Genomic DNA, 26907 nt, shown 5'->3' on the forward strand with positions numbered 1-26907 from the left:
AGAGATATGAAAATTGAGATAGCTGAGGAGAAGAGAGACGCTTAATTGCGTGGACATGAAGGTAATTATTGGTTAAAAACATAGGCAAAATTATCACAAAAATGTTATTAAAATGTGACCGTTTAATCAGAAGTTGTAGAAATTGGGGTACCTCAATTTTGAAAAAGACAGCTTCTACCCCTTCTAAAAACTAGTAAAAGTTATAAACTATAATTCTACAAGTTAGAACAAATATTATATTCCCACTTTTTTGACGCTAGAAGTTAAAAGTTGTATCTTTTAAGCTGCAATAAATAGGCCCAATATTTAGTATTCACTCGATAAAACTTTCAAATAATGATTTAGTTCATTTTAATTTAGACCAATTAGTTACTATTATATTAACTGTATTCAAATTATAGTCCGACTAAAATTTTGTTTAGTATTTGGTTCACATTTTTACTTCAACAAGTTTTTAATCCGATGTGAGATTGGTTGTTAACGTATTGATTTTTAATGAGTATTTTTAAAATTTATATAATAATTAAAAAAGATTAAAGATTGAATTGAACAAATCTAATAAGAACCAGCTCTACCCCAAACCGGTATAGTATTATTAAGAATATCAATCTTAATCCGATCTAACGTCAGAACAATTTAGACCGAATGAACACCCGATAGGAATAAAATTTTTGAAACTATTTTTAAAATAAATTTCGGAATTGCAATTCGGAGGCTTCTCAATCTTTCAATCTTCTCTTCCCTTCGTTCCAAACTAAGCTTAAAAGTTAAAAACTGTGTCCCGTTGCTTGCATTTGAATCAATTTCGGCCGACTGTAAATCGTCGTCGTTGTAATCCCATCTTCTCCTCTTCCAACTTTGCCCCTCCTTTGTGGGGAGAGAGATCTACAGGAAGCAGATCCTTCGAATTACACATCATATTTATCGACCATTGGCGAATCACAATCCGATCGATCGAGGCCGCCTCTGCGCGAATCCGAAGCTTTCCCGGGAATTTTTTTATTTTCTCTCCTTCGCAATGCCTAAATTCAGCGGCGCATGAGTTTCGGATTTTATCGGGTAGATCATGACGGCTTCTTTCGTGACGGACAACGCGAACGCTCCATCAACCTCGACTTCTCAGCCGCGTATTCCTCTGACTGCCCCCAACCACCTCAATTCCAGAAAAAGGTCCCGAAATGAACCCTAATTTGGTTTGTTTTATTCCGTGTTGCTATGATTTTGTCAAATTCGTAGGTTTTGCCAATATATAGCGGGTGAAGATCTGAAATTCCAAGGGTGGGTGATTTCGTTTCGTGTTGAGCCGATTTTTCTAGTTTTCGATGATTTTTGTCTTTTTGGCTAGATTAAGGCAGATGAATTTTGTCGGGCTTGTGTGTAATTCTAATGGGAATTGATGTTTGATCCGAGATTTCAAACCTAGATTACTCGATAGAGGTAATTTCACGTGAGCTCGATAGACTTGATGTTATGGGTGACAATTAATTTAGTAGAAGTTTAATTATTGCGTGTGCATTTGATTCTTAACTTGTATTTTCTGGTTGAAGAAAAAGTAGAAATACAGATGCAACTTGTTTGTTTGTTTTATTGTCTTAAGATTAATAAGTAGTTTTTTTTTTTTTTTGTCGTCACAATGAATACTATTGGAGTTAGAATTCTAAAAATTTTAATACTTTTCAGTCATTAATGTGAAATTCATGTTGTAGTCCCATAATTACTCAAGCTCAAGAGATCTACATATTATCGAGCTCAAGTAATGCATTTTGTACGGGTGTTGTTATATGTATACTGAATCCAACATAACAACTATGTATTTAATGTTATGGTTTTTATAATTGTTGATTATCTGCCTGTATCTCTGTGGGTCTTCTGCTCACTACTTCAATTTGACAATGGCAGTGGTAGCAATGTCTTTCAACTGTTAGCACTGAGAGAGGTTTCTCCTCGAGGGAAGCATTCAGCAAAAAGGATATTGGTGGATGCTTCTAACCATCATGTTGATGCCTCTGCGTTAAAACGTGAAGCAGTAAGAGATGCAAGACGTGGTCTTCTTTCATGGTAATTAGTTAATCATCTGCAATCTTCACAATAGATTCTCTCCAAGTTTCCATGACCTTTTGTGTTTTGAGGCTGTCGTTTTCTGAACATGGTTGGATGATCATAAGGTTATTGCCCATTTGTCGGTGTATTAGTTTGCAGCCACAAATCTCGGTATTCTGAAATTCTCTGTCTGGAACAGGGTGGAAGCTGAGTCGTTACAGCATTTGTCAGCCAAGTATTGTCCACTGTCGCCGCCACCTAGGTCCACCATTGCAGCAGCTTTCAGTCCTGATGGAAAAACACTTGCATCGACACAGTATGTTGTTCTCCATCTTGTTTTATTCTGTTGACATGTACAGTTGAGAATAGGCTTTGTTAAGTGGAACCATATGTACCCACGAATGAGTTAGTTTCTGAAACATAATTTTGTTTATGAGTATGCAGTGGAGACCATACAGTTAAAATAATTGAATGCCAAACTGGCAGATGCTTAAAGGTCCTGAATGGTCATCGGAGGACACCTTGGGTGGTAAGCCATAGTTCTCCCTCTCAGTTCATTTGTTCACTTAAATTCATCTATGCTTCACTGAAACATGCAATCAGTAGGTGTTTAACTGCCATGATATGGAAGTTGATATACCCGTAGAATATGCTCATTTTGGGCAGCTTGATAGGCCCGCCCCTAGCAGTTCCCAAAGGTAAAAGAAGGATGAAGGTATTAGTAGTACAAGACAATATTGGGTTCTAGAATTTGCCCCATACACATTTGTAAAAGAATGACTAGCAATTGATAATTTCTTTAGTTGAATAACCTTCTTTTTCTTGCCTATTCTTTATGTGGCAAATATAAATTGCTGAGGGTTATAAATATGATAACTTTGAAGAGGTGAATTTGATTTCACATATAAGAACCTAGTTCGCATATAAGAACCTAGACTATTATTGAACATTAACATGGGAAGTCAAGTTAATGTGAAATCTGGGATCGATATGAGTTGTAGGCTGAAAATTTGACAGAGCACTAACTCAAACACTCTTCTGATAATCCCATTCATGGTTACCAGCAAACTTGCATTACTGGTAACTTGTCTAATGCAGTCATGTATCCCATCCATGCTTTCCAGTACACCACTTGGCTGGCAAATTGTGTTTTCCTCGAAGCTTGTTTTCAAAATGGGGTGGGATACTTTTTGGGTTCTAAAGCGAAATAAAAGAAGCGAAGGGAAGATTAACAGAAGTCCTCAAATAAATGGTGGATTGGAATTTCAAGTATTCTTTTTTGAACTTTATTTTATCTGAATGTTAAGGTGCTTTATGCAGGTGTTTGATATGCTTTGATATGTTACCTATTTGTTTTTGTAAATGCTTAATAATAACAACATCAAACTTTAATCCCACTAGGTGGGATCGGTTACGAAAAGTTTTAGTTTGCCAATTATCTTTATTCACTATCACATTTTCTGTAGGGCCATTATGTCCTGTATCATATAAAGGACTTTCCTACCAAATTTTATTTAACCTTTTGCAGGTTAGGTTCCACCCACTATACCCTGAAATTCTAGCAAGTGGAAGTCTGGATCATGAAGTTCGCTTATGGGATGCTAATACTGCAGAATGCATAGGATCACGTGATTTTTGTAATTACTTTTTCTGTATCCGTGTCTACCTTTAGAATATTAATATCTTCTTTGCATTACGTAAGTAGATCCGAATAGAGATTCTGTTCATCCATGCAGATCGTCCCATTGCATCTATTGCTTTCCATGCACAAGGGGATCTTCTGGCTGTAGCTTCTGGCCACAAGGTGAGGAATCTAGAGTGCAAGCATTTCATTCAGTTTTATATCGGATGCTTTGTGATAGGTTGCTTTGGAATGTTTTTTAGCTGTATATATGGCACTACAATAGGAGAGGAGAGGCATCTTCGCCAATCATTGTATTAAAGACACGCCGTTCCCTTCGAGCAGTGCATTTTCATCCACATGCTGCCCCATTTCTGTTAACTGCTGAGGTAACTTTCACATTCCTAAAATAATGCCCTTCACATTCCAGTTCTCCATCCTATTAATGTTGTTGTTTTTCAGGTCAATGATTTGGACTCACCAGATTCTCCAAGGACGCTTGCAACTTCTCCTGGCTATTTGCACTATCCCCCCCCTACTGTGTATATAGCAGATGCTCGTTCTGGTAGTCGTTCTAATTGGGCAAATGAACTACCTCTTATATCTCTACCATTTCTGATCTGCCCTTCAATTGGTAGAGATGAGGATAGACTATCATTACATCACACTGATAGGGACGTCAGTTCAACTAGTGCCACATATAGAGTGGATCCTTCTACCACAGTGCGGCTTCTCACATATTCAACTCCGTCAGGGCAATATGAACTTCTGTTGTCTCCTATTGAACCCAGTACCTCTTCTGTACCTGAAGAACCATGGCCAAATTTTTCCTCAAGGGGAATGGAAAATGCTGATCCTCAGCCTACAGTGGATGCTATGGGAATTACTGAATTGCAGACTGAAGAGAGAAATAACCAGGTTTTTCCTTTTGGAGACCCCAGATATTGGGAATTACCTTTCTTACAGGGGTGGTTGATTGGTCAAAGCCAAGTTTGCCAACGAATACGTCCTCGTAATAATGTTACTCATGAAAATTCATCTGCACATAGAGAAACAGAAAATCCTGCTGGATTGGTTCCATCAGTTATACCCCCCAGTGTTGGTCATTCTAGAGTTAGTGGAAGATCTATTTCACGGCACCGTGCTTCACGCTCTCACATGACACGTGCACCTGGATCTGGTGACGTTATTTCTAATAACACAACACATGATGAGAGCGATCCTCAGCCTTTTATTAGCAGGATGCAATCTGAAGTTGCCACATCACTAGCTGCTGCAGCTGCTGCAGAGTTGCCTTGCACCGTAAAGCTTCGAATTTGGACATATGATGTTAAAGATCCTTCTGCCCCTCTTGATGCTGCAAGGTGTCGTTTGACAATACCACATGCTGTACTTTGTAGGTAAAGTTTCTCACCTTTGTTAAATTTGTGGCAATCTCTTTTTATTCAATCTTTTTTTTGTTTTTTCCTGGGACCTTCTGTCCAAGTTTTTAATCCTACATTAAGCTCATTATTCATGGTCATGTGAAAGGCCTGTACCTCAAGTTCATTTCATTAAGTACTCACAATTTTCTGAATGTGGTTCATGCTGATAATTCCCAGTTTAACTGCAAATTGTATTTTATCACTGTCAAGGATATACTGCATATATTGTCCCAACTCTCTCTAGAAGCTTACATGTATGAATTTTCTTGCAGTGAAATGGGTGCCCATTTTTCACCTTGTGGCAGATTTCTAGCGGCCTGCGTTGCATGTGTGCTGCCACAAATGGATGCTGATTCAGGTTTACATAGTCAGGTTAACCATGAGGTTACTGGAGCTTCAACATCACCAACACGACACCCTATCTCAGCCCATCAAGTCATATATGAACTTCGCATATATTCTCTTGAGGAAGCAACGTAAGAACAAACTTCTTTTGCTCTGCACTTCATTATGTACTTTACAGTTCTATTTATGGTTTACACTTATTTGTAATCTACTTTCCGTTCCATGTACCTAGTTTTGGTTCAGTGCTTGCATCAAGAGCAATCAGGGCAGCCCATTGTTTAACTTCTATTCAGGTCAGTTTCTGTGTGGATGTTTTCATTTTTATTTTTATATATCTTTGCTTTCTATTGCATTTCAAAAGCTTGGTTTGTTGAAATACTATTATGGCTAGAAAAGAGTGTAGAAGTTTGAAATTAATTATATTTTCTGTTTCACTTTTATTGCTCATGTTTTCAGTTGAAAATAATATATACTTCCCTTGCCCCCCCTCCTCTCAAAAAAAAAAAAAAAAAATCCCCACACACAAAAAAAAAATAATAAAACAAAAGGAGGTCAGGAAAAGATATACGTAGTGCTAATCAGCTTCTTCTTTTTCTTTTTGCTCATTCATCAGCTTAGTTGCTAGGTTGGATGTATATACTTCAATATGAAGCATTTGTATCCAACTACTGATGCCCTAGTAGCCTAGTATCTCCATTTTCCATCTAAGTGGGATGGTAAGAGAAACCACACAGCACCCCACCCCCCCCCCCCCCCCAAAAAAAAAAAAAAAAAAAAAAAAACCCCAAGCCAAGTTCACAGTTCACAATTTTGTTCTTCCTGAAAGCTAGTTAGAATCACCACTATTCTTCTACTAAGATGATTGATCTCTGCTTGATACCATTGTTCAAATGCACTGCTAGAAACATCTTAGTTATGCATTAAGGGAACTTCAAGTGCAAATAACATAACAAAACACTTTTAATCTCTCTCCTTTAAATTCTAAATCAAGCAATTTTCTTTTTATTTCCCTTTTTTCCTATTTTGGTAGTGACCACATTAGCAAGCATTTAGTCTCTTTTTTTGATTGTTTAATTTGGTTCTCTGAATCTTTTTTGGTCATGTTGAATTTTGATCCTTTGAATGTCAATCAACTGTAGGTGAAATTCCGGGATTTATATTACATATTTGAATTGCTATTTGTTTTCCCCAATTTTTTTCTTATTCTTGACACGGTAATCAAATTTGGATTCTCGAATTTTCTGAACAAAATACGTAAAAAGAGTTCATATTGGAATTTTGATTCAATTGAAGAAAGAGTAAGCCTATTTTTTTTTCTAGTTCTAAAACCAGTAGTTCTAGTGGTTGACTTGGTTCTTTCAAATTGTTTCTCATTATTAAGAAAAGGCAACTAAGATAAAATATGAGCTTGTTTTATAGCAATAGTAATTAAACGTTGTAGCTCATGCGTTGTTGCCTGGTATTCTTTTCCATTTTCATTTCTTTTAAAAATATCCCCCCCCCCCTCTCTCTCTCTCGTTGGAACTGCAAATTATATTTTATTCATTTGATTTTCTTGTGAAAAAGATTCATTTGGAACAATTCATTACAAACCACCAAGTTTAATGTTGTAAATGCTGTTGATTGATGCAGTCCATATTTGATCCCATAAATATGTTGTCAAGCATCTAGTGACACCAACTCTATCACTATCTTTTCGCCTTTTGTTTAACAATTATTTAATTAATGAGCGGGGTTATCTATCAAACCAGTTTCTGAAAAATCAAAAGCTTATCACTCAGATGGCCCCAAATATTCAATTCCATAAAACTATAGCTGTTGTGTCTATTAGAACCTGAAATCTACCAGCACTCTTAAAACCCTATACTACCATATGACCACTTTTATCTTCACTTTCACTATTTTGAGTTGGTAATTGCATTCCAAATTGCTATTAATTTTCACTGATATTATGCAGGATGTGATGCGTACTAGTCAGTAATCTTAGTGGTTTTTGCTAAATTTTGCACTTTTTGATTTTACAGTTTTCACCCACATCGGAGCACTTGTTACTGGCTTATGGTCGTCGCCACAGTTCACTTCTTAAGAGTGTTGTGATTGATGGAGAGACAACAATCCCAATTTACACCATTTTAGAGGTATCAATCTCATTTGTCTTTATTAACATGCTTTTTTAATAAATAAAAATATATTAACATAAACTCTTCAAAGGGGATGAGCCCTTTAACAAAAAAAAGGAAATTAAAAAAAAAAAAAAAAAAAAACTAACTAGCTAAGTGCTATAAGAAATCAACTATGAAGCTTAGTAAAGCCCCGGGCAACAACAAAAAATCCTGAAAATCACAAGGCATAGAATTCAAATAGTTAAAAATTTAGTTTGTGTTGAATGCAGAATTGGTGTTAAATAACAGTTGTCTCTGAATATCAGAGGACTGGTCCTGAGAAAATTTAGAAAGTGGCCATTCAAAGCACTTAAAACAAACTTGTCCAACTGGCATTCCTGGTTTCCAAATTGTCACCCATCAGTGTTGGAAATTTAGTCATTTTAATCTTAAAGAAGTTCCTAATATTTTATACAAGTGAGTGTGATTTGAATATCATAAAAAAAGATAGCAGTAGTTTTCAAGGGAGATCTCATGTTGCCTTGTTCTGCCCTTATCCATGATTCCATGTGGAATCTTATGATTTCTCTATATTAAGTGGATGCAATCATCCAAAGGAATGGTGAGGTAGTAATGCTATTCAGATACAGAGCCTGCCTTTTCAATTTTTACTACTTGGCATATGAAATTCCAAGACTATTGACTCTTAATGTTTACGACTCAGGTCTACAGGGTTTCTGATATGGAATTAGTCAGAGTCCTGCCTAGCGCAGAGGATGAGGTCAATGTAGCTTGTTTTCATCCTTCAGTTGGTAGTGGCCTTGTCTATGGAACCAAGGTGAATCAACTGAAATTTTGTTTATAGTTCATTTGTTAGGGTTTCTGGATAGATTTTTAACTCAAATTCTCTTCTTCAAATTCAGGAAGGGAAACTGAGGATCTTTCAATTTGAAAATTCTCCCAGTGGGAATTGCACACCTGGTGTTCTAGATGAAAACTTAATTGAGGTATAACATGGCTCATTCTACTGTTAATTCTTTAAACTTGCTTGCTTTTTTATTTCTGTCAGTATTTATCACTGTGATGGTAAAGCTATGTCCCCAGTTCCTTTTGACACCTATTGTTCTTCTGTTTTCTTAAAGTATGCTTTTATAAGAAGACAAGAAATATAATAACTATAACATTACTGAAGAAAGATGTTTAAGATAGGAGGAGGATGAAAGCTGTTTAAGGAGTTTTGAGATAGAAATAATAATATATTATTGTTAAATTATCCCTCTCACTAACAATAGATAAGATGGTAGTTAATAATTTAAGATAGCATTAAAGTATGCCAAGTTCAACTTTCATGCCAACCCAATATTTAAATATTTGACGTATTTGGTTTAATGAAATGCAGATTAAAGAAGTCTTGGTGGTGGAATGAAGAAGTATAACTTAAAAAAATTTAAATTAAGAAAAATTGTTATGAGGTTTTACATACATGCCTTTAATTAATGAAAAGCTAAAGATGTATATATTTTGACACAAAAAATAAAATGGAAATAAAGAAAGCGGTTAGTAAAAGCAAAATCAAAAGCTTATGAAAAAAATTATATATCAACAACTTGACATGAAAGATGGGGAAAGATAACTAGCAAATGAGAAGACAATTAAGGAGAGATGTTGGGAGCTTACGCATGTATGTGAACCTCAAAGAATCTGTTCAATTTGCAGCCTGGTTTGGTCTTCTTATATTTTTTATTTTAGTTTCCCCCCCCCCCCCCCCCCTTCTTCTCTCTTTTCCCTTTTAAGTGCCCATTTTTTCCTAATTTATTTATACTACTGTCTCATCTGTTTTATCTTTAATCCCTCTTAGGTTCCAACATATGCATTAGAATGCTAGGATGCATGATTGCTCCAGAGGGATGATGAGATGTATAGGTGATTTTGGCTGGTATGTTTTCTTTTGACGGTATCTCCTTTCTTTTAGGCGTTGATTGGTCCTTTTCCCACTGTGTATATTCTGTGTTGCACTAAGCTCTTTGGCTGATGTTTGTGATCTTAATGCTAGAAAGTAACATCAATTGAAAGTAATACATATCATTTCATACTTCCCTTTGGAGTTGCTTACAAACTGAGCTTATTGGGAAGGGGTGCTCGCCCAGACATTAATTAGTTGGCCAAAGTGAGGATGATGAATGTGGATCATTCTTGGGATTACCCCCTTGCACGGTTCCCCCGCTCGTGTTCTCAATTTTAGCAGAAGTGGAAGTTTTGCCTCATTGCATAGAACAAGGAATCGAATCTACGACCTACTGATTCGAATCATAACTTATAATGACACAACTATTTAACTTGTACTCTGGAAGCGAATGTAAATTTTCCTCTTCCATATGAATGCTTGTTAAAGAGCATATATTTCCATTTTATTTGCCAATTTTTGAAGTATCCTGTTGCATGTTTCAGCCAGTCCTTTCCCTTTCCTGCTTAATTTGAAGAACATTCACGTCCATTTCAGCTGTGAGTTTATTGATCATGTGCTATTTATCTTCCAGGGTTTTGTTGCCGTTAACTGCTTCAGTACTTGGCAACAATATTACAACGCAATCACAGGTTTCTGATTTGTACCATGTAGCTGCTGTTTGTAGCTGATGAAGCGTTGGGGTGGGGGGATGTATGTGCAGTGTCTTCTGGTAGCTTGCAGAAGGGAGGGAGGGAGGGAGGGAGGGAGGGAGGGCTGGCAATAGCCGTTGTTGGGATCTTCTCCGCAATCTTAGCAATCGCCTCCGAAATGGCTTGAGGATCCCGGCTTTCATACGACGAACTAGAAAGATCTTTCTCTTTAAAGACACTCGAATTCGAAAGGGCAAGCAAAAGAGCGAGTGGCTCGCTCAAATCGCATATAGAAGAATATTACTGTAGATGTCTGTCTGACTGTAAGGGCAATGGCTGCAAAAGGCCAAATACTTAAAATCAGGGCTTTCTTTCAATGTTGTGATTTAATTTCATTTTATGCATCATCTGGCTGCTTCCTCCTGTACCTCTTGTTGTAAGGTAGACGACTTGTTTGTGAGAGATGCCATTTGTACACCACAATTTGATTTTCAAAGAATGGAAATAGCAAAAATTTTACCATTCCATACCATACATGAAATGATTTATTTGCTTTTGTCATTCCTTGCTCTTCGGTGCAGCCGGGAGGGGGTGGGGGAAATAGGAAAATTGCCCACTCCCCTGCATGGTACTTAAAAGAGCATTGCTCTTCTGCACCCAATGCAAAAGGTATATCGTATTAATGTAAAGGGTGTACATTACCTTCTTTTTAATTGTATATTAACTCCTTCCATAAACATAAGCAACATTGTTAAACTAGATAAATTATCCGAGTTTTCTCTTATGTGATTGATATTCCTGTTCCTCTGTTACAATTCACAATATTTGCTTCTCATGATGTGATTGATAGTAGCTGTACATGGAGAAGAAACAGGAGATGGGTTACAGGTTGCTAAGGACAGTAGGTGGTAATCAAGAAGCCATTTCGACGTTAAAAAAATAAATAAAATAGTATACTTGGAACACTTTCATCTTCCTTTCCATTGAAAAATCCCAGTTCCAAAGTGGAAGCTTAGAGTGTCTACTGTTTGAAAGACTGCTAGTATCAATTTGAATGTGTGACATTGTCATGGTGAGAAATTATGCATGTTCATATTAACAAAAAGGTTCTAAGCTAGAGAAAGAAAATAAGGGCCGAAGACGAAGATGAAGATGCCCAATTCAGGGATCCACACAGATGATGAGAAGGCTAAACCTACATCTGGAAGGAATGGATGCAAGGAAGAAGGAACTACATTCCCGTAATCAACCAATGTTACTTAGAAAGTACCAATTCCCGGAAATGAAATTCATCTTTCAACGCCCATGCTATGGTCCACTGAGAAACCCTAGCTTCGCGGTAGCTCAAGAATCAAGATTGGCTTAACGAACCAAATATAGGCAAAATATACATCGAAGAGTGCCTAAAGTTTCACTTTCACGCCCAGGGTCTCTAGTTTCGCTGCCAATTCTCAAGGCAGAACGAACTTGAAGGAACCCTAGCACGCAGAATTAGCATCGGGAATGTAAAAGAGAAGTAAAATTTCACACGGTATTATTTATGCTGCCATAATATAGTATATGGAGGTGCAATTGAAGTTTCGAGTTTAGAAGATCACACGGAAACAAGAGTAGATCGACCGCGTCACACGAAAGATAAAGCGGGACAAGAAGGATCAGTTGATGTCGGAGTCGTCAAAGTCGTCCTCGAAGGAGTTGAAGAAGTCGGCGTCGGCGAGCCTGGCCTCCGCAGCGCCGGCGGCGGCTGCGCCATCGCCGAAGACGTCGAAGCTATCGGCGTCGTCGACGTCCATCGCTACTGCCGAGCCATGGTCCTCCAGATCGGCAAATAAGTCTACCGGCGTCGGCCTCATCTCGTCCTCTATCTCTATCGCTCCCTCTTATGGGAATTACAATTCTGTTTTGAAGCAGAGTGAGTGTATCCAGTAGCTTCGCGAGTCTTGAGAGTTTGGGCGTGTTTGGAAGCCTAGAAAAGGACCGAAAATATAGCCGACTGTTCTATTCGATTTTCTCTGATTGGTTGGGAAGGCCCTACATGTTACAAATATTTGAGGTTCAGACTAATTGTGGATAATTTTTTTAATATCTTTTAGATAGTATTTCTCTCTTAGTTATGGCCACTAAGTTGATCGAACTACCGATTGCACGGGGTTTGTTTGGCTGATTGTTTTTTTCAGCAGCTTAAAAGCTACTTGACTTTTAAATTGTGTGAAGTTTAAAAATTGATTAATGTTTAAATTGATAATGTGTTTAGATAAATATATTTTTAAATTATTCATTAATAGTTATAAATTTAATTTGAAATAGTTGATAAGATATTAAAATTTGACAAAAAAATAAAAATAAATATGTTGAATAATGTAAATAAAATTTATAAAAATATTAACTTTTAATAAAATTAAGTTATATATAATTATTAAAAAAATATACTAATATAATATATATATATATACATATATACACAACATAGGGCTGTCGATAGAGGAGGAAATGACTTGACGCGGGCGATAAAGATTGGAGGAGGCGGCCAACAATGACAGTGAAGTTAGAGGCGATGGTCGATGATGATAGAAAAGCTAGAGGCTATGACCAATGTTGGAGAGTGGTGGCAACGGAGAGGAAGAGCTACAGAGAGGCGACGACTGCAAAAGCAGTAAGATTATGATCGATGAATAGATTAGAAATAAAAGATTTGTGTGAGGACAAATTCGTCTTTTATTTGATCAACGCCAAAAGCCCCTACCAATGTTTTTGAAAAAGTTGGAGGGAGTGAGTTTTTTCTAAATGTTGGTATATTAACAAATAAGCTTAGTAATTTTTAAACTATTGGAGATTTCCAAATACTTCATTTAATAAGTTTCACGAGTTATATAAGCTAACTCGATAACTTATAAACAATCCAACCGCTTAGCCAAACAAGTCCACAATCGTGTCTCCCTCACTTCGAATGAAAGGTTAGCTATTTGTATTGTGATTTGATCGAACCTACATGAACAAAATCTAAGTTAATTTGTTCAGTTGAAGATAAGGATATGATTCGTTTGAGTTTGAAGATCGAACCTAAATTTCATAAAGGTTCTAGGGGAGAAAGAGAAAAATAAGAAAAAGAAAAAGAATCATTTCATCTATTTATTTATTTAACACAAAAGAGGCTATTGTAATTTTGAAAATGAAAGAGCAGTGGTTGCAATTAAGCCAAATTTAAGAGATTAGTTATTGCAATATTTTTAAAAAATATTAATTATTTTCAAAATAGCTAAGATGGCTCCCCATGACTAATACGCGTTTTAGTTGATAAGTGTTAGTTCTCTTAATTACTTATTTGGTAATACAGTGAAATTTTTATCATAAAAATTATTTTTAAAAGATTGACCTTTAAAGAAAATAATTTAGTGATTGGCATAGTATTATTATATGCATTTGACTAATTATTAAAGAATATTTTATAGTAAAATTATTATAAAGGTACTAAAAAAAGTATTTATGTAGTTGATATTATTTGATCATGTAATTTTAAATATTGATTGAGGGCAATTTTATCAAAAAATAATTATAGTTTCTGGTGCTGAGAAAATGGGCAATGTTTGATTGGTTTGGTTTAGTCAGTGCCAAACACTGGACTTCCAGATGGGTGAAGAAGGTGAATTGGACTCTGTGGGTTACTAATGCTGTTGCTTGTTTCCATTCTATAACTAAGGTTCAGTGCTCTTCTTCAGACTGAGTAAGAAGAACCAACCCAATTTTTTCCTTCACACATGAATAAAGGCAAAGGATGAAGATTTAAAAGGGTTGAAGCAATTGATTGCATGATCTGGCAGTTTTCAGTAGGGAAGAATTTAAGTGTTGAAGCAATTGATTGTTCTCAACTTCCAACCTGTGATTTTTAAGGCTATATTCCAAAAGCATCAAGGAGCAACGGGGAAAGAGGCATGGGCCTGTTGATCTAACAGAATTTGATTTGGTATTGGTATGATCTTCACAACAATCTATTTTCCTCTTATATTGCACGGTTTTCTATTTGCTTGGGGGGGGGGGGGGGGGGGGGGGTTTAATCAATCCTCGCCTCGCCTACTAAATACCAGTGTCAACAATATAGTTCAAAATCACTTGAAGAGGCAGCCATTAATATCTTCTTCACTCACACATCGCTTTTTCTGTTAAGTTCCTATTATTACCTTGCCTAATAAAATTCGCCCTCCAAAAGAATATTTCTACTGCAGAGCACCAACAAATGAAGCATAAAAGAGTGTATTATTTGTTCAACTCTTTAGTCATCAACAACAACAACCATCCCAAACCATTATCTCACTGGGTTGAACCGGCTACATAAACTCTAGACCTCCATGCATGCATCTTTATCCATGACCATATCCCCTGTTACTGTTAGGCTATAATATCACATGTTCAACTCTACAGTCAAAAATCATAAGTGAATTTGTTCCCCCTAGTAATTCTGATTCACAGCCAAAAAAAACCTACGTGCTATTTATGTAACCACACTTTTGACATGCATTAAATACAATTTCTAGTTTTCTACAAAACTGGACTCATAAACAAGATAGCAGAAAGTACCCAAGGGCATAATAAATACTCCGTGAAGATGTGGCATCAATATTCTCCTGGGCATGATATCAACAGAAAAACAATGGAAGCTGTTTTATAAACCCAAAAAAAGAAGTGAGAGCCACGTAAACCAGTCTCAACAACCTCTATTCTCTAAAACTCAATTAAGCAATCTGCACCGAAGGTTTAATGTCCCACATCTCAACCTACTCCTCCCTCCTACTCGTCCATCCTTGGGCCATATCCCCATCTAGCCAAACAGAAAAGAAAATCTGTGATAAAATGGTGAACAAGATATCCTACTCTTTTAGACATTTGATAGACACAGTTAATGTCAACAAGTTCTGCATCAGGTAACTCCTAGAATGATTTGCAATGATCATTTCTATAAATAATTTCAAAAATTCCCAGAAAGCTCCATGTATAATCCTAAAACCATAGATCCTAATCAGCTGAAATTTTCTTTTTCATTACTTATTAAAACCTAAATCCAATGTCACAACAAAAATTTGCAAACAGATTTCACTAACAGCATTTGGGCCATATCACCATCTAGCCAAACAGAAAAGGAAATCTGCAATAAAATGGTGACCAAGATATCCTACTTGTTAGAATTGGGAGCACTGACAGTCTGTTAAATCACCCAAGAAGCCAACAAAAACACTAACTCTCAACCTCACAGCTGGCCAATACAACATACAACATAAACCGAAAATAAAGAACAGAAACAGAATTGAAAAGATCAAAGTTAAGAACAATCAAATCACACAATAGGCACCGAGATTTTATCCTGATTCGAACTGATATAATCAGTCCTACATCCAGCCGCTTTCAAAGAGAGCAATCCACTAGAACTTGATGAAAAACAGTACAAGAATCACACTTGCACAATCCCTCTTCCCTCACTGATACACAAGAACTCTCACTGCAAGATTACAAGGCTATCTTTCTAGGCTTTCTCCTACAATACAGTTTTCGGAAACTATCAATGAGAATGATCAATCACAAGTATCCAACAAATTACCCCACGCCTCTTATTTATAGACACAAGGGCGTGAGTTACAAGGAATGATATAACCGGGACATTTCCTTTACTACCCTTACTTAATATAATATACAATTAGCCTAATTTCCCTAACTGCCACAGCCGCACATAATCCACAAAAGGATGCCCAAGTCCTTCTAAACTTTCCAGACACTCAATGCAAAACTTGAATAACAATTCTCCACCATTTTGCTTTGAGTTTCTACCTGAAACCTGCCCTCATCAAGCTGCTCATCATATGGACCTGCATAAAACTGATCATTTACATAATATAACCTGCAAAAGACTTAAACAATGGTGTAATTTAGCCATAGGTACTGTCTTAGTGAATGTATCTGTTGCATTATCCTCACCAGCCACCTTAATTAGGTCTACTTCTTTTCTTTCAAGTATCTCCCTAATAAAATAGTACCTCACCTCAATATGCTTAGTTCTCTCATGGTGAGCTTGATTCTTAACTAAGTGTACAACACTTTGTCTATTACACATTAAAGTAGCCTTTATATCTTTCCCTAGGAGTTCACCTACTACATCCTTTAACCATAAGAGTTCTTTTATAGCTTCTGTAACAGCTATATACTCAGCCTCAGTGGTGGAGAGAGCCACTACAGATTGTAAATTGATTTTTCAGCTAATGGTTGAATTCCATAACTTAAACACATATCCTGTAGAGGATCTCCTCTTATCTATATCCGTTGTATAATTAGCGTCAGTGAATCCTAGAATGTTAGGCTCTTCATCTAAACTATCTCCACCATAAACTAATGCCATATTGATTGTTCCTTTTTAAGTACCTAAATATCCACTTAACGACAGTCCAATGATCTTTTCCTGGATTAGCCATTAACCTACTTCATGCAATACATAAGACTACCTACAACACTTGAATATGGATTTTTCTTCATCTCTACACTTGAATATGGATTTTTCTTCATCTCTCTCACGCTCTCTTCATCACTCGGTGATTGCATGTGGGACAACTTAAAATGCTAAGTAAAAGGAACATTGACTTCCTTTGCCTCAAGCATCTGGAACTTCCTAATGAGTTTCTCAAGATATGACTTTTGAGATAGTTGGACCTTCCTTAGCTGCCTATTTCTAGAGATTTCAATTCCTAAAATCTTCCTAGCCTCTCCTAAATCCTTTGTTTCAAAGACTGATTTCAACTTCAGCTTTAAACTTTGGACTTCCCCATGTGATTGATTTGCAATCAACATGTCATCTACATAAAGGAGGAGATATATGGAGATCTTAGATGAAATATACCTATAATAAACGCAACTATCGAAATCACTACTCTTGAACCCTTGACTTAACATGAATGTGTCAAATTTCTTGTACTACTGTCTAGGGGACTGCTTAAGTCCATATAAGGACTTTTTTAGCAAACATACTTGATCCTTTTTACCCCTAACTTCAAATCCTCTTGGTTGCTCCATTAGAATATCCTCCTCTAATTCGCCATGGAGGAAAGTAGTGGTCACATCCATCTGCTCTAGGCTTAGGTCTAAGTGGGCAGTCATAGCAAGTAAAATCCTAATCGAAGTGTGTCTCACAATTGGTGAGAACACTTCATTAAAATCTACCCCTTCTACTTGGGTGAAACCCCTTGCTACAAACCTAGCCTTATACCTAGGTTTTGACTCAATTCTTGCCCTTTCCTTAAATTTAAACAACCAATTACAGCCTACCACCCTCTTACCTAAGGGTCTATTAACCAAAGTCTAAGTTTTATTCTTTCTAAGAGATTCCATCTCGGATTCCATGGCTGCAAGCCATTTCTTTGAATCCTTAGATTTTACAGCCTCTTCCTTCATATGAGATAGGCTCCTCTCCAGCTATTTCTGATGCATTGGACAATGCATATGCCACTAAATCAGAGTATCCATACCTCGATGGAGGTCTAACTACTCTCCTTTGCCTATCTCTAGCTACATTATACCTATCAATACTAGGGATACCACCTATACTTGATGAAACAGCACTATCAGAGTGCTGATTTTCATCAAAACTAGAAGAATCATCATCTTCTGATGGCTGGAAGTTATCAGAACTAGAGGATCTTGGGTCAGCACTATGCTGTCCTGCTGCTAAGTCCATTGGACTGTCATAAGCAGCAGCATCCAAATCATGGCTGCCAATGGCAGTATCATGACTACTGCTGGCAGCATCCTGGCAGCCATTTTTTGCATCCAATCCAACCCCGGCAGCATCATAAACAAGCTGTTTCTTAACAGCTTTCCTTGCCTTTTCCTTCTCATCCTCCATCTTATCACTTTTTAAGAACGAATTTTCCTTAAAGACTACATCCCTACTAATTATAGTCCTTGGCATATCTTCCTCTAAACACCAAAGCTTGTAACCCTTTACCCCAGTTGGATAGCCTTTAAATAGACAATGTTTGGCCCTAGGCTCTAACTTGCCTTGCTTCGCATGAGCATAGGCAATACAACCAAATACCTTCATATGTTCAAGGCTTGGTTTATGGCCTTTCCACATCTCATAGGGTGTTTTAAACCCTATAGCTGCTGATGGGGATCTATTAATTACATATGTGGCTGTTGTTACAGCCTCTCCCCAAAATGCCTTAGGCAGCCTAGCATGTATTAACATGAACCTCACTCTCTAAGAGGGTCCTATTACAAAACTCTAGACCATTATTGGTTCTAATGATCTTTATTTTCCTACCCATTTGATTCTCTATCATGATTTTCCAGGTTTTGAAAGCCTCAAAAGTTTGATCTTTTGATTTTAAAACATGAACCCAAATCATCCTAGAGTAATCATCTATTATGGATAAGAAATACCTTGCCCCTCCATGAGTTAAGGATTGACTAGGGCCCCATAGATCAGAATGCATATAATCTAATTGGGCTTTTGATGAGTGGGTGGCTTTCCTAGGATACAAGTGACACACTTATCTAATGTTGTAAATTTTATAGCACCTAAAATTCCTTGATTAGATAGCTCCTTAAGGCCTTGATCACTTACATGGGCCATCCTATAGTGCCATAGACTGGACTGTTCATAACTCTTGGCTTCTCCTAAGGCTGCATCACCACACAATGTGGCTGCCTGCAGCACATAAATGCCATTCTTAAGAACAGCCTTCATGCAAACTAGGGACCCCCTTGACACCTTAAGAACTCCACCATCCCCCTTATAGGAATAGCCATTCTTATCTAACTCTCCAAGGGATATTAAGTTTCTTTTTAAAACAGGAACATACCTTACAGCAGTTAAGGTTTTAACTATGCAATCATGCATCCTAAGTTTTATATCCCCAATTCCCATTATGCTACACTCATGGTTGTTTCCTAAAAGGACTCTACCTCCACTAATATCCTTATAGTTTTGCAACCATTGTCTATGGGGAGTCATATGAAATGAACATATCCTGAATCAAGCACCCACACATCCTTCTCATCCTTACTTGATATCATTACTGCATCGGCACTATCATAATCAAACTCACAAATGGAGTTTAAAAATTCGGAGCTAGCCGGCTAGACTTATCTTGGAAAACTTCCTTCCTATTGGGGCAATGCTTCTTTATATGCCCTTCTTCATGGCAATGGAAACACTTAACAATTCTCTTGCCATTTCTAGATTTTGATTGAGACCTAACTTTATGTCTACGGTCTCTCTTTTCTGTCCTAAATCTCATTGCTAACACAACTCCAGCAGTCTTCCTAGTCTCTACTTTATGTTGTAACTCCTTAGAATTCAGAGCCTCAAAAACATCATCTAGAGCCAATTTGTCTCTACCATGCTTCAAGATGTCTACAAAAGTCTCATATGATTTTGGAAGTGAGTGCAATAAGACTAAAGCCTTATCCTCATCATCATATTTAATATCAATGTTTTCAAGATCTAAACATAGTTTATTAAAACTATCAATGTGATCTTGTAACCTTTGACTCTCAATCATCTTGAATGAAAAGAACTTTGTTTTTAAATACAACCGGGTAGAGAGGGTTTTTGTCATATAGAGAGTTTCTAACCTATTCCAAAGGTCCTCCGCGGTTGTCATCTTTGACACCCCCCGCAACAGTTTGTCTCCAAGGTTAAGAATTAGAGTGTTAAATGCTTTCTTGTTGATTTCCTTTCTCCTTTCACAGATTTCCTTTTTCTGTGCCTCAGTGAAAGTTTCAGGTATCTTCTTTTCAGCCTCTAAGGCTTCTTCCAGACCTAGGTTTCCCAATAAGGCCTCATCTTCATCTTCCATAGGCCAAAATCATTTTGGCCATCGAATTTCTCCACATCATACCAAACGACAGAGGTTGTAGAAGTCATTCCTGCGAGTATGTGTCAAATTCTAATGATTCTTGAAGGTTCGTGATGAGAGACCCGGCTTTGATACCAATTTGCTAGAATTGGGAGCACTGACAGTCTGTTAAATCACCCAAGAAGCCAACAAAACACTAACTCTCAATCTCACAACTGGCCAATACAACATAAACTGAAAATAAAGAACAGAAACAGAATTGAAAAGATCAAAGTTAAGAACAATCAAACCATACAATAGGCACCGAGATTTTATCTTGGTTCAAACTGATATAATCAGTCCTACATCCAGTTGCTTTCAGAGAGAGCAATCCACTAGAACTTCATGAAAACAGTACAAGAATCACACTCACACAATCCCTCTTCCCTCATTGATACACAAGAACTCTCACTGCAAGATTACAAGGCTATCTTTCTAGGCTTTCTCCTACAATACAGTTCTCGGAAACTATCAATGAAAATGATCAATCACAAGGATCTGACAGATTACCCCACGCCTCTTATTTATAGACACAAGGGAGTGAGCTACAAGGGATGATATAACCAGGACATTTCCCTCACTACCGCTCGTTTAATATAATATACAGTTAGCCTAATTTCCCTAACTACCACTGCCGCACATAATCCTCAAAAGGATGTCTGAATCCTCCTAAACTTTCCAGCCACTCAATGCAAAACTTGAATACACTACTCATTTAGACATTTGATACACACAGTTAATGTCAACAATTAGTTCTGCATCAGGTAACTCCTAGAATGATTTGCAATGATCATTTCTATAAATAATTTCAAAAATTCCCAGAAAGTTTCATGTATAATCCTAAAACCATAGATCCTAATCAGCTGAATTTTTTTTATTTCATTACTTGTTAAAACCTAAATCCAATACTACAACAAAAATTTGCAAACAGATTTCACTAACAGCATTTGGGCCATATCCCCATCTAGCAAACAGAAGAAAATCTGTGATAAAATGGTGAACAAGATATCCTACTCTTTTAGACATTTGATACACACAGTTAATGTCAACAACTAGTTCTGCATCAGGTAACTCCTAGAATGATTTGCAATGATCATTTCTATAAATAATTTCAAAAATTCCCAGAAAGCTCCATGTCTAATCCTAAAACTATAGATCCTAATCAGCTGAAATTTTTTTATTTCATTACTTGTTAAAACCTAAAACCTGATGTCACAACAAAAATTTGCAAACAGATTTCACTAACAGTGTTTGGGCCATAGCCACATACTCTATAAAGCAACAAGGATGGCATGAGCTTAAAATTGTACAGTGCTGCAATCAAGCCATTACAGTCAAGACAAGGAGGAAGATACCCTTTTTGATATCAAATGCATTGCCAATTTATCATTAACATTAACCCTCAATCAGTAGACTATAACTAAATAGCTGCGGGGAAGAGTCAATAATACAAAGCAAGAACTCAATCCCAATGAATGTTTACTGTCTATATACAAAAAATTAAAAAAAAAAAAAGAAGGGGGGGAGGGGGGGTGCTAGAAAAGCTCAATCATCATTCCCAACAGAGAGATTGGTTTCCAGAACCTAGCCATTACAATTGCACACAGATATGAATGTGACATTTTTTACTTGATGGGAAACATGCCCTAGATACAGTTCTAACTTACTGTAAATGCCTAAAACTTAAGAAATATAATCTAAAAGAACGGACACGCATTACATGCCCCCAATTTCAGAAATTCACAATTAAGATCTAAAGAAAATTAATGGAAACTTCAAACCCATTCATATAATCCATTATGCACAGATATCCAGAAACCATGATAAAGCATTTTCATCTGTCTTCAAAAGGAGCATAAGGGAAGGGGCAAAAAGCCCTCAGATAGGAAACCCTAGAAATAGAAATATGCAATTATTTTATTTTTCTTTTTCCGTTCAATTGATGTCGGAGTCGTCAAAATCATCTTCAAAGGAGTTGAAGAAGTCAGCATCATCGAGCTCCTTAACACCAAGGGGGAGCCTGCATTCATTGGAGATCTCTACAGTTTCACCTTCGTCCATGTCAATTGTTATTGCCAGCTCCTGCTCTGTCAAAACAAAATCCACTGGCATCTCCACCAACTCTTCTTCTCCTTTGCCAAAGCTATCTAGGGATTCGACATCATCTGGGTCCAGCGCCAAATCTTTCTCCATCAGATCCACCGGCAGTGCTTCTCTCTCTCTCTCTCTCTCTCTGGTGGTTGTCCTCATTTTAGGCTTTTTTTTTCCCTCATTTAAAAGAGTAGGGAAAGAAAAGTAATGAAAATGTTTCTCCTTGTTTGGGAGAGCAATTGAAATGGATGGAATAGAAAGATATTAATTATCAAATGAGCCTTGTGCCTTTTTAATGAAAATATAGTGTGTGATAAAGTTAAGGACAAATTTGAATTAAAAAAAAAAAAAGCTATCCAGGTTAATGTTGTCAAAACACAAAAGTCAGCTTTCCATCTATTTCCATTCCATCCATTCTACCCAATTTGGGGAGACAAAAAATTAGGCCAATGGATGAAAATAGATCAACACACAAATTCCATCAATTTCATTACATATTTCCATTTTATTACTAATGCATCCCCCAAACAAGACCCCCTTCAACCCAATTCCATTCCAACCCTATGCACAGCTGGAGGAGAAAATATAACTAGACAGGATATCCACACGACATCGTATGCCCTGTTTAGCCATATGAATATCAAATTTCGAAATTAAGCCCAACATTTCATGAAATTCAATTAGTATTAGGAGATCATTGCAGTTTAATTATATCAGGTATAGGTGAATACATCAATGAACCCCCACTTACGTAAAATGATATCATAAAACACAAAAGAGTAAAATACCAAAAAGATATTTAAATTTAATAAGTTTTCAAATATAGAATGACCTTTAATTTCTTTTCATTAGCCACACCTAACTTTTTAAATTGTTTCAATTGTATACTTTTGTTTGCATTCATCCATTTTTGCTGTTAGATGATAATGAATATTGCCTGTCAACGATTGAAGTTTAAAGTTGAGTGGTTGGCGATTGAATAGAAGAGGATAAGAAGCCGAGAAGATAAAGCTTTATTTGTTTTAAGTTTTTAATCTCTTATGTAAATCTGTAAATTATGAAGCTATGGTTGTAATCTAGTCCTACTAATTAGGATTGTAATCTATTCTTAGTTTTTAGGAGAATTATTAGAAGATTTCTTGTACATATTAGCTTACACACGGAATGGAAGTTAAGTAATTCTATTCTCTTCAAAGTTCTTTTTAACATTGCCTATGGGGCAAATGAAGAAATTACATGATATTTAAATGTTGCCACATGTATTAGGGTAAATTATCAAAAAAACATCTAACTTTTATCATGTGTCCAAATTTATGACTTTTTAGTTTGTTCAATAGTCACATCTAACTTATTAAAATGTTTTAATGCCTTTTTCCAGTTATATTGGTGCCCAGTTTTAGGGTTGTTGATTAGCATTATTGTTGTGTTTGCAACTCGTAGGAGCATCTCCAGTGGGAGATAAAAAAATGGTTTGATCTCTTCTTTGCAGCTCATCAATCAATCATTCAGTTATACAAAGAAAGAAAGAATGAAGTAGGGGAATTAATACAAATTTTCTCAAACCCATTTTCTCCCCCCAGCCCTCCCTCATTTTTTCACGAAGGCACACTTCCTCCTCTCCCTCTCTTTCTGTCAACTATTCCTCAACTTCCCCACCCCCACCCTCCAAAAAAAAAAAAAAAATCTATCACAAACGCCGAAACTCAAATGATGGTATAGTATTGAAACATTTCAAGAAGATATATATGGCTATTGAAAAAAGTTACAAAGTCATTTTAAATTTGAAAAGACGGAAAAAGTTCAATATCTCTTTTTGATATTTTACCCTTCGGCTAATACATGTGGCAACATTTAAATGACATGTAAATTCTTCATCTTCCATGTGAGGGCAATACATATAATTACTTAACAACAAAAATGGACAAATGCAAATGGCAATATACAATTGAAACAGTTTAAAAAGTTAGATGTGGCTGTTGAAAAAATTAAAAAGTCATTCTAAATTTGAGAACTCTCTATAAGTTCAATATTTCTAGTAATTTAATAAAATCCAAGATAAAATGGTTAAAAAGCTATCACTACTCTTTTCAACATTTAATACACATGATTAAAATAAATAACAAGTTCTGCAACAGTTGGCCCCTAAAATGGTTTGCATTAAACATTCCTATAAGCAAGTTCAAAAATTCCTAGAAAGCTGAAGCTCCATATAAAATTCTCAAACCAGAGATCCTACAGGCTACAACAACAACACACCAAGCCTTTATCCCACTATGTGGGCTTAGATACACAAATTCTAGCTTTTCTTTCATTTCTATCGATGGCCTGAAACCATATATTCTGATCTGCTAAAATTGTTTATTTCATTACTTATCAAAACCCAGAAACCCAATGTGGCAATAAAAATTTGCAAACAGATATCACCAACAGTGTTCAAGTCATAGCCACCAATTCTCTATAGAGAAAAAAGGATTATATGAGCTTAAAATTCCAGTTTGATATCCCCAGTTTATCATTAATATCTAACCCCAGATCATTAGCCTGTAACTGCTAGCTGCAGGGAAGAGTCACTAATACAAAGTAAGACATTAATCCCACTAGAATGTTTAGCGTCTTTATAGTCGACAAAGACTAGGAAAGCTCAATAAGCAAGTATCGGTTAGGAGCCCTAAAACCGGCCAATCAATCATCATTCCCAGTAGACAAATTGGTTTCCAGAAACTAGATCTTCTTAAGCAATCATCATTCCCAAAAGCCATTATAATCGCATATAGGTATATGAATATGGAATTCATTAAGTCTAAATCTCACCGTAAATGTCTTGAGACTTCAGAAATAGAATCTAAAAGAACAAACGCATACCATGCCCCAAATTTCAGAAATTCTCAATTAACATCTTAAGAGAACGCGGAAACTTCGAACACGAATTCAGGTCATCCATATATGCACATGCACAGATATCCAGAAACCACCTAGAGATAGTTCCATCGGATCGTCAAAAGTAGCATAAAGGAAAGAGGCAAAAATGTCTCACATAGAAAACAGCAGAAATAGAAAAGATGCATTGTCTTCCTCTTCTGTGTTCTAGTTGATGTCGGAGTCGTCGAAGTCGTCTTGAAAGGAGTTGAAGAAGTCGGCGTCGGCGAGCTTGTTGACATCGAGGGGACCGCCTTCGCCGAAGATCTCCAGAGCCTCGACGTCGTCCACGTCCATCGCCATCACCGACTCCTGCTCCGTCAGCTCGGCCAAGTAATCCACCGGCACCGCCTTCATCTCTCCCTCTCTCTCTCTCTCTCTCTCGCTGCTCCGTATGGCGGTTGTCCTCGCTTTACGGAAGGAAAGTCCGAAACGACGCCGAACGATCTATTGGGCATCAAGTCGGGATTAAGTTTGGTATTTGCAGTCATACTCTCTATTTATGTTTTATATTATATATTATATATTATATTAATATAAATATATAAAATATAATCAAATTCATATTTCATTTTGTATATTATATATTATATTAATATATATATATATATATAAAATATGATCAAATTCATATTTCATTCTGTAACGTCAAAATTTAGAGATTTTTGGTGCACAGATATTTTTAAGAAAAATATTATTAATACATTTTTTGTACACTTTAAATTATATAAAAATATATCAATCACAAAAAAATCTCTCATGAACCACGTGAAGGAGAGGGGAGTAAAATATCATAACTAAATAAAATATGTACATAAAACTAAAACCAAACCGCTTGAACTAATTTAAAATTATTAAATCAGAATTCATAACTAATTTTATGAAATTGCAATTTAACAAATTTAAACGATTTAGCTGACCCAATTGAATTGAATGTTTAAGTTAGGATAAAAATTATTCATTGGGCCTAATTAGCCCAACCCAAATACATCAATGGGCCCCCACTTGCAAAAAAATGGGTATTTTGTTATTTTATTTATTGTTTTTATAGAAAATACAATTAAAATATTATAATAAATTTTGTATAATTGTAAAATTTGCTCATTTATTAATTCATGATTAACTTAAATTACCTCCTTACAATAGTTGAAATTAAAATATGTAAGTATTAAAGATTTTTGATTAATTGATGTATTTATTTTAAAAAATAATTTTGTTAATAAAAGTATTAAGCAGGGTGTGCATTCTCTCGATTTGATTATCGAATCAACTAAACTGCTCAAATCGAATAGACTGAATATATATTAAAAACTGAATTAAACTGATAGAATAGATTATCAAAGAAAAAAATTATAAAAAAATTAGACCAACAAAAAAAAAATAAAAAAATAGAAGAACCAAAAAAATTAAAATAACAAAATGCAAAAATGATATAATTTTTAACATTTGAATTGATTTAATTATTTATTTATTTTTTCAACACATAGACCAAACATAACTGAAATTACCAAACTTGGAAACCACCAACCTATAGGTTAAAAATGTAAATCTTATGGTGTATTTAATATATTTATTTAATATTATAATATATTTATTAATTATTAATCAATATACTGGATATCAAAACATTTATTAATTAATGAAAATAAAATATATTAAATAGTTCTATAAAAACATTTATTAACAAAAAAAAACCCTTAAAAAAAGAAAAAAAAATTAGTGGAAATCATGATGGTTTCTAAGATCTCCATTATTGGAAACAAACAAAACATGAACACATGGACAGTGACACGGGACAACTGATGGATGTTGAATCCTCTAATAAATTAATTCCCAAAATTGTCCTTATATATGATTTTTTAGTTTTTTTGTTTAGATATTTTGTATGATTTATTTGT

General features: G+C 35.8%; 3 protein-coding genes across 7 annotated transcripts in view; 2 read left to right on the forward strand and 1 right to left on the reverse strand.

Annotated features, from left to right (window-relative positions):
- The window catches only part of LOC127799072 (uncharacterized), a 31065-nt gene extending 23339 nt beyond the window's left edge, over positions 1 to 7726 (forward strand). The window contains exon 12 of the mRNA XM_052332789.1: positions 7696 to 7726. The gene's annotated coding sequence lies outside the window, so the exon portion shown is untranslated. The remainder of the gene's footprint in view (positions 1 to 7695) is intronic.
- Positions 1 to 25468, reverse strand: part of LOC127799075 (small acidic protein 1) — a 33949-nt gene extending 8481 nt beyond the window's left edge. For 2 of the 5 annotated variants that reach the window (XR_008022534.1, XR_008022535.1), the window contains exon 1: positions 25128 to 25468. Coding sequence is in view for 1 of the 5 variants with exons in the window: in XM_052332794.1 (XP_052188754.1) it covers positions 25178 to 25366 (189 nt within the window). In the remaining 4 variants the exon portion in view is untranslated. Of the gene's footprint in view, positions 1 to 15478; positions 15990 to 24929 lie in introns of those variants that run through there. The other 3 variants (XR_008022532.1, XR_008022533.1, XM_052332794.1) reach the window with 3 other exon arrangements.
- On the forward strand, positions 685 to 10649 carry LOC127799071 (uncharacterized). The gene is made up of 14 exons (XM_052332786.1): positions 685 to 1170; positions 1900 to 2058; positions 2240 to 2356; positions 2485 to 2569; positions 3569 to 3677; positions 3777 to 3844; positions 3925 to 4050; positions 4124 to 5061; positions 5358 to 5561; positions 5663 to 5723; positions 7455 to 7568; positions 8257 to 8370; positions 8456 to 8539; positions 10070 to 10649. The coding sequence occupies exons 1-14, from the start codon at positions 1067 to 1069 to the stop codon at positions 10133 to 10135; spliced, it is 2349 nt and encodes a 782-aa protein (XP_052188746.1). The 5' UTR covers positions 685 to 1066; the 3' UTR covers positions 10136 to 10649.
- Positions 25469 to 26907: the final 1439 nt, after the last annotated feature.

The sequence above is a fragment of the Diospyros lotus genome, chromosome 4, assembly GCF_014633365.1.
Source record: "Diospyros lotus cultivar Yz01 chromosome 4, ASM1463336v1, whole genome shotgun sequence".
NCBI lineage: Eukaryota > Viridiplantae > Streptophyta > Magnoliopsida > Ericales > Ebenaceae > Diospyros > Diospyros lotus.

Coding starts and splice junctions, on each gene's coding strand:
- LOC127799071 (XM_052332786.1), top strand. CDS start 1,067: ATGACGGCTTCTTTCGTGACGGACAACGCGAACGCTCCATCAACCTCG. Junction 5,062..5,357: donor CCACATGCTGTACTTTGTAG/GTAAAGTTTCTC, acceptor ATTTTCTTGCAG/TGAAATGGGTGCCCATTTTT. Junction 5,562..5,662: donor TATTCTCTTGAGGAAGCAAC/GTAAGAACAAAC, acceptor CCATGTACCTAG/TTTTGGTTCAGTGCTTGCAT.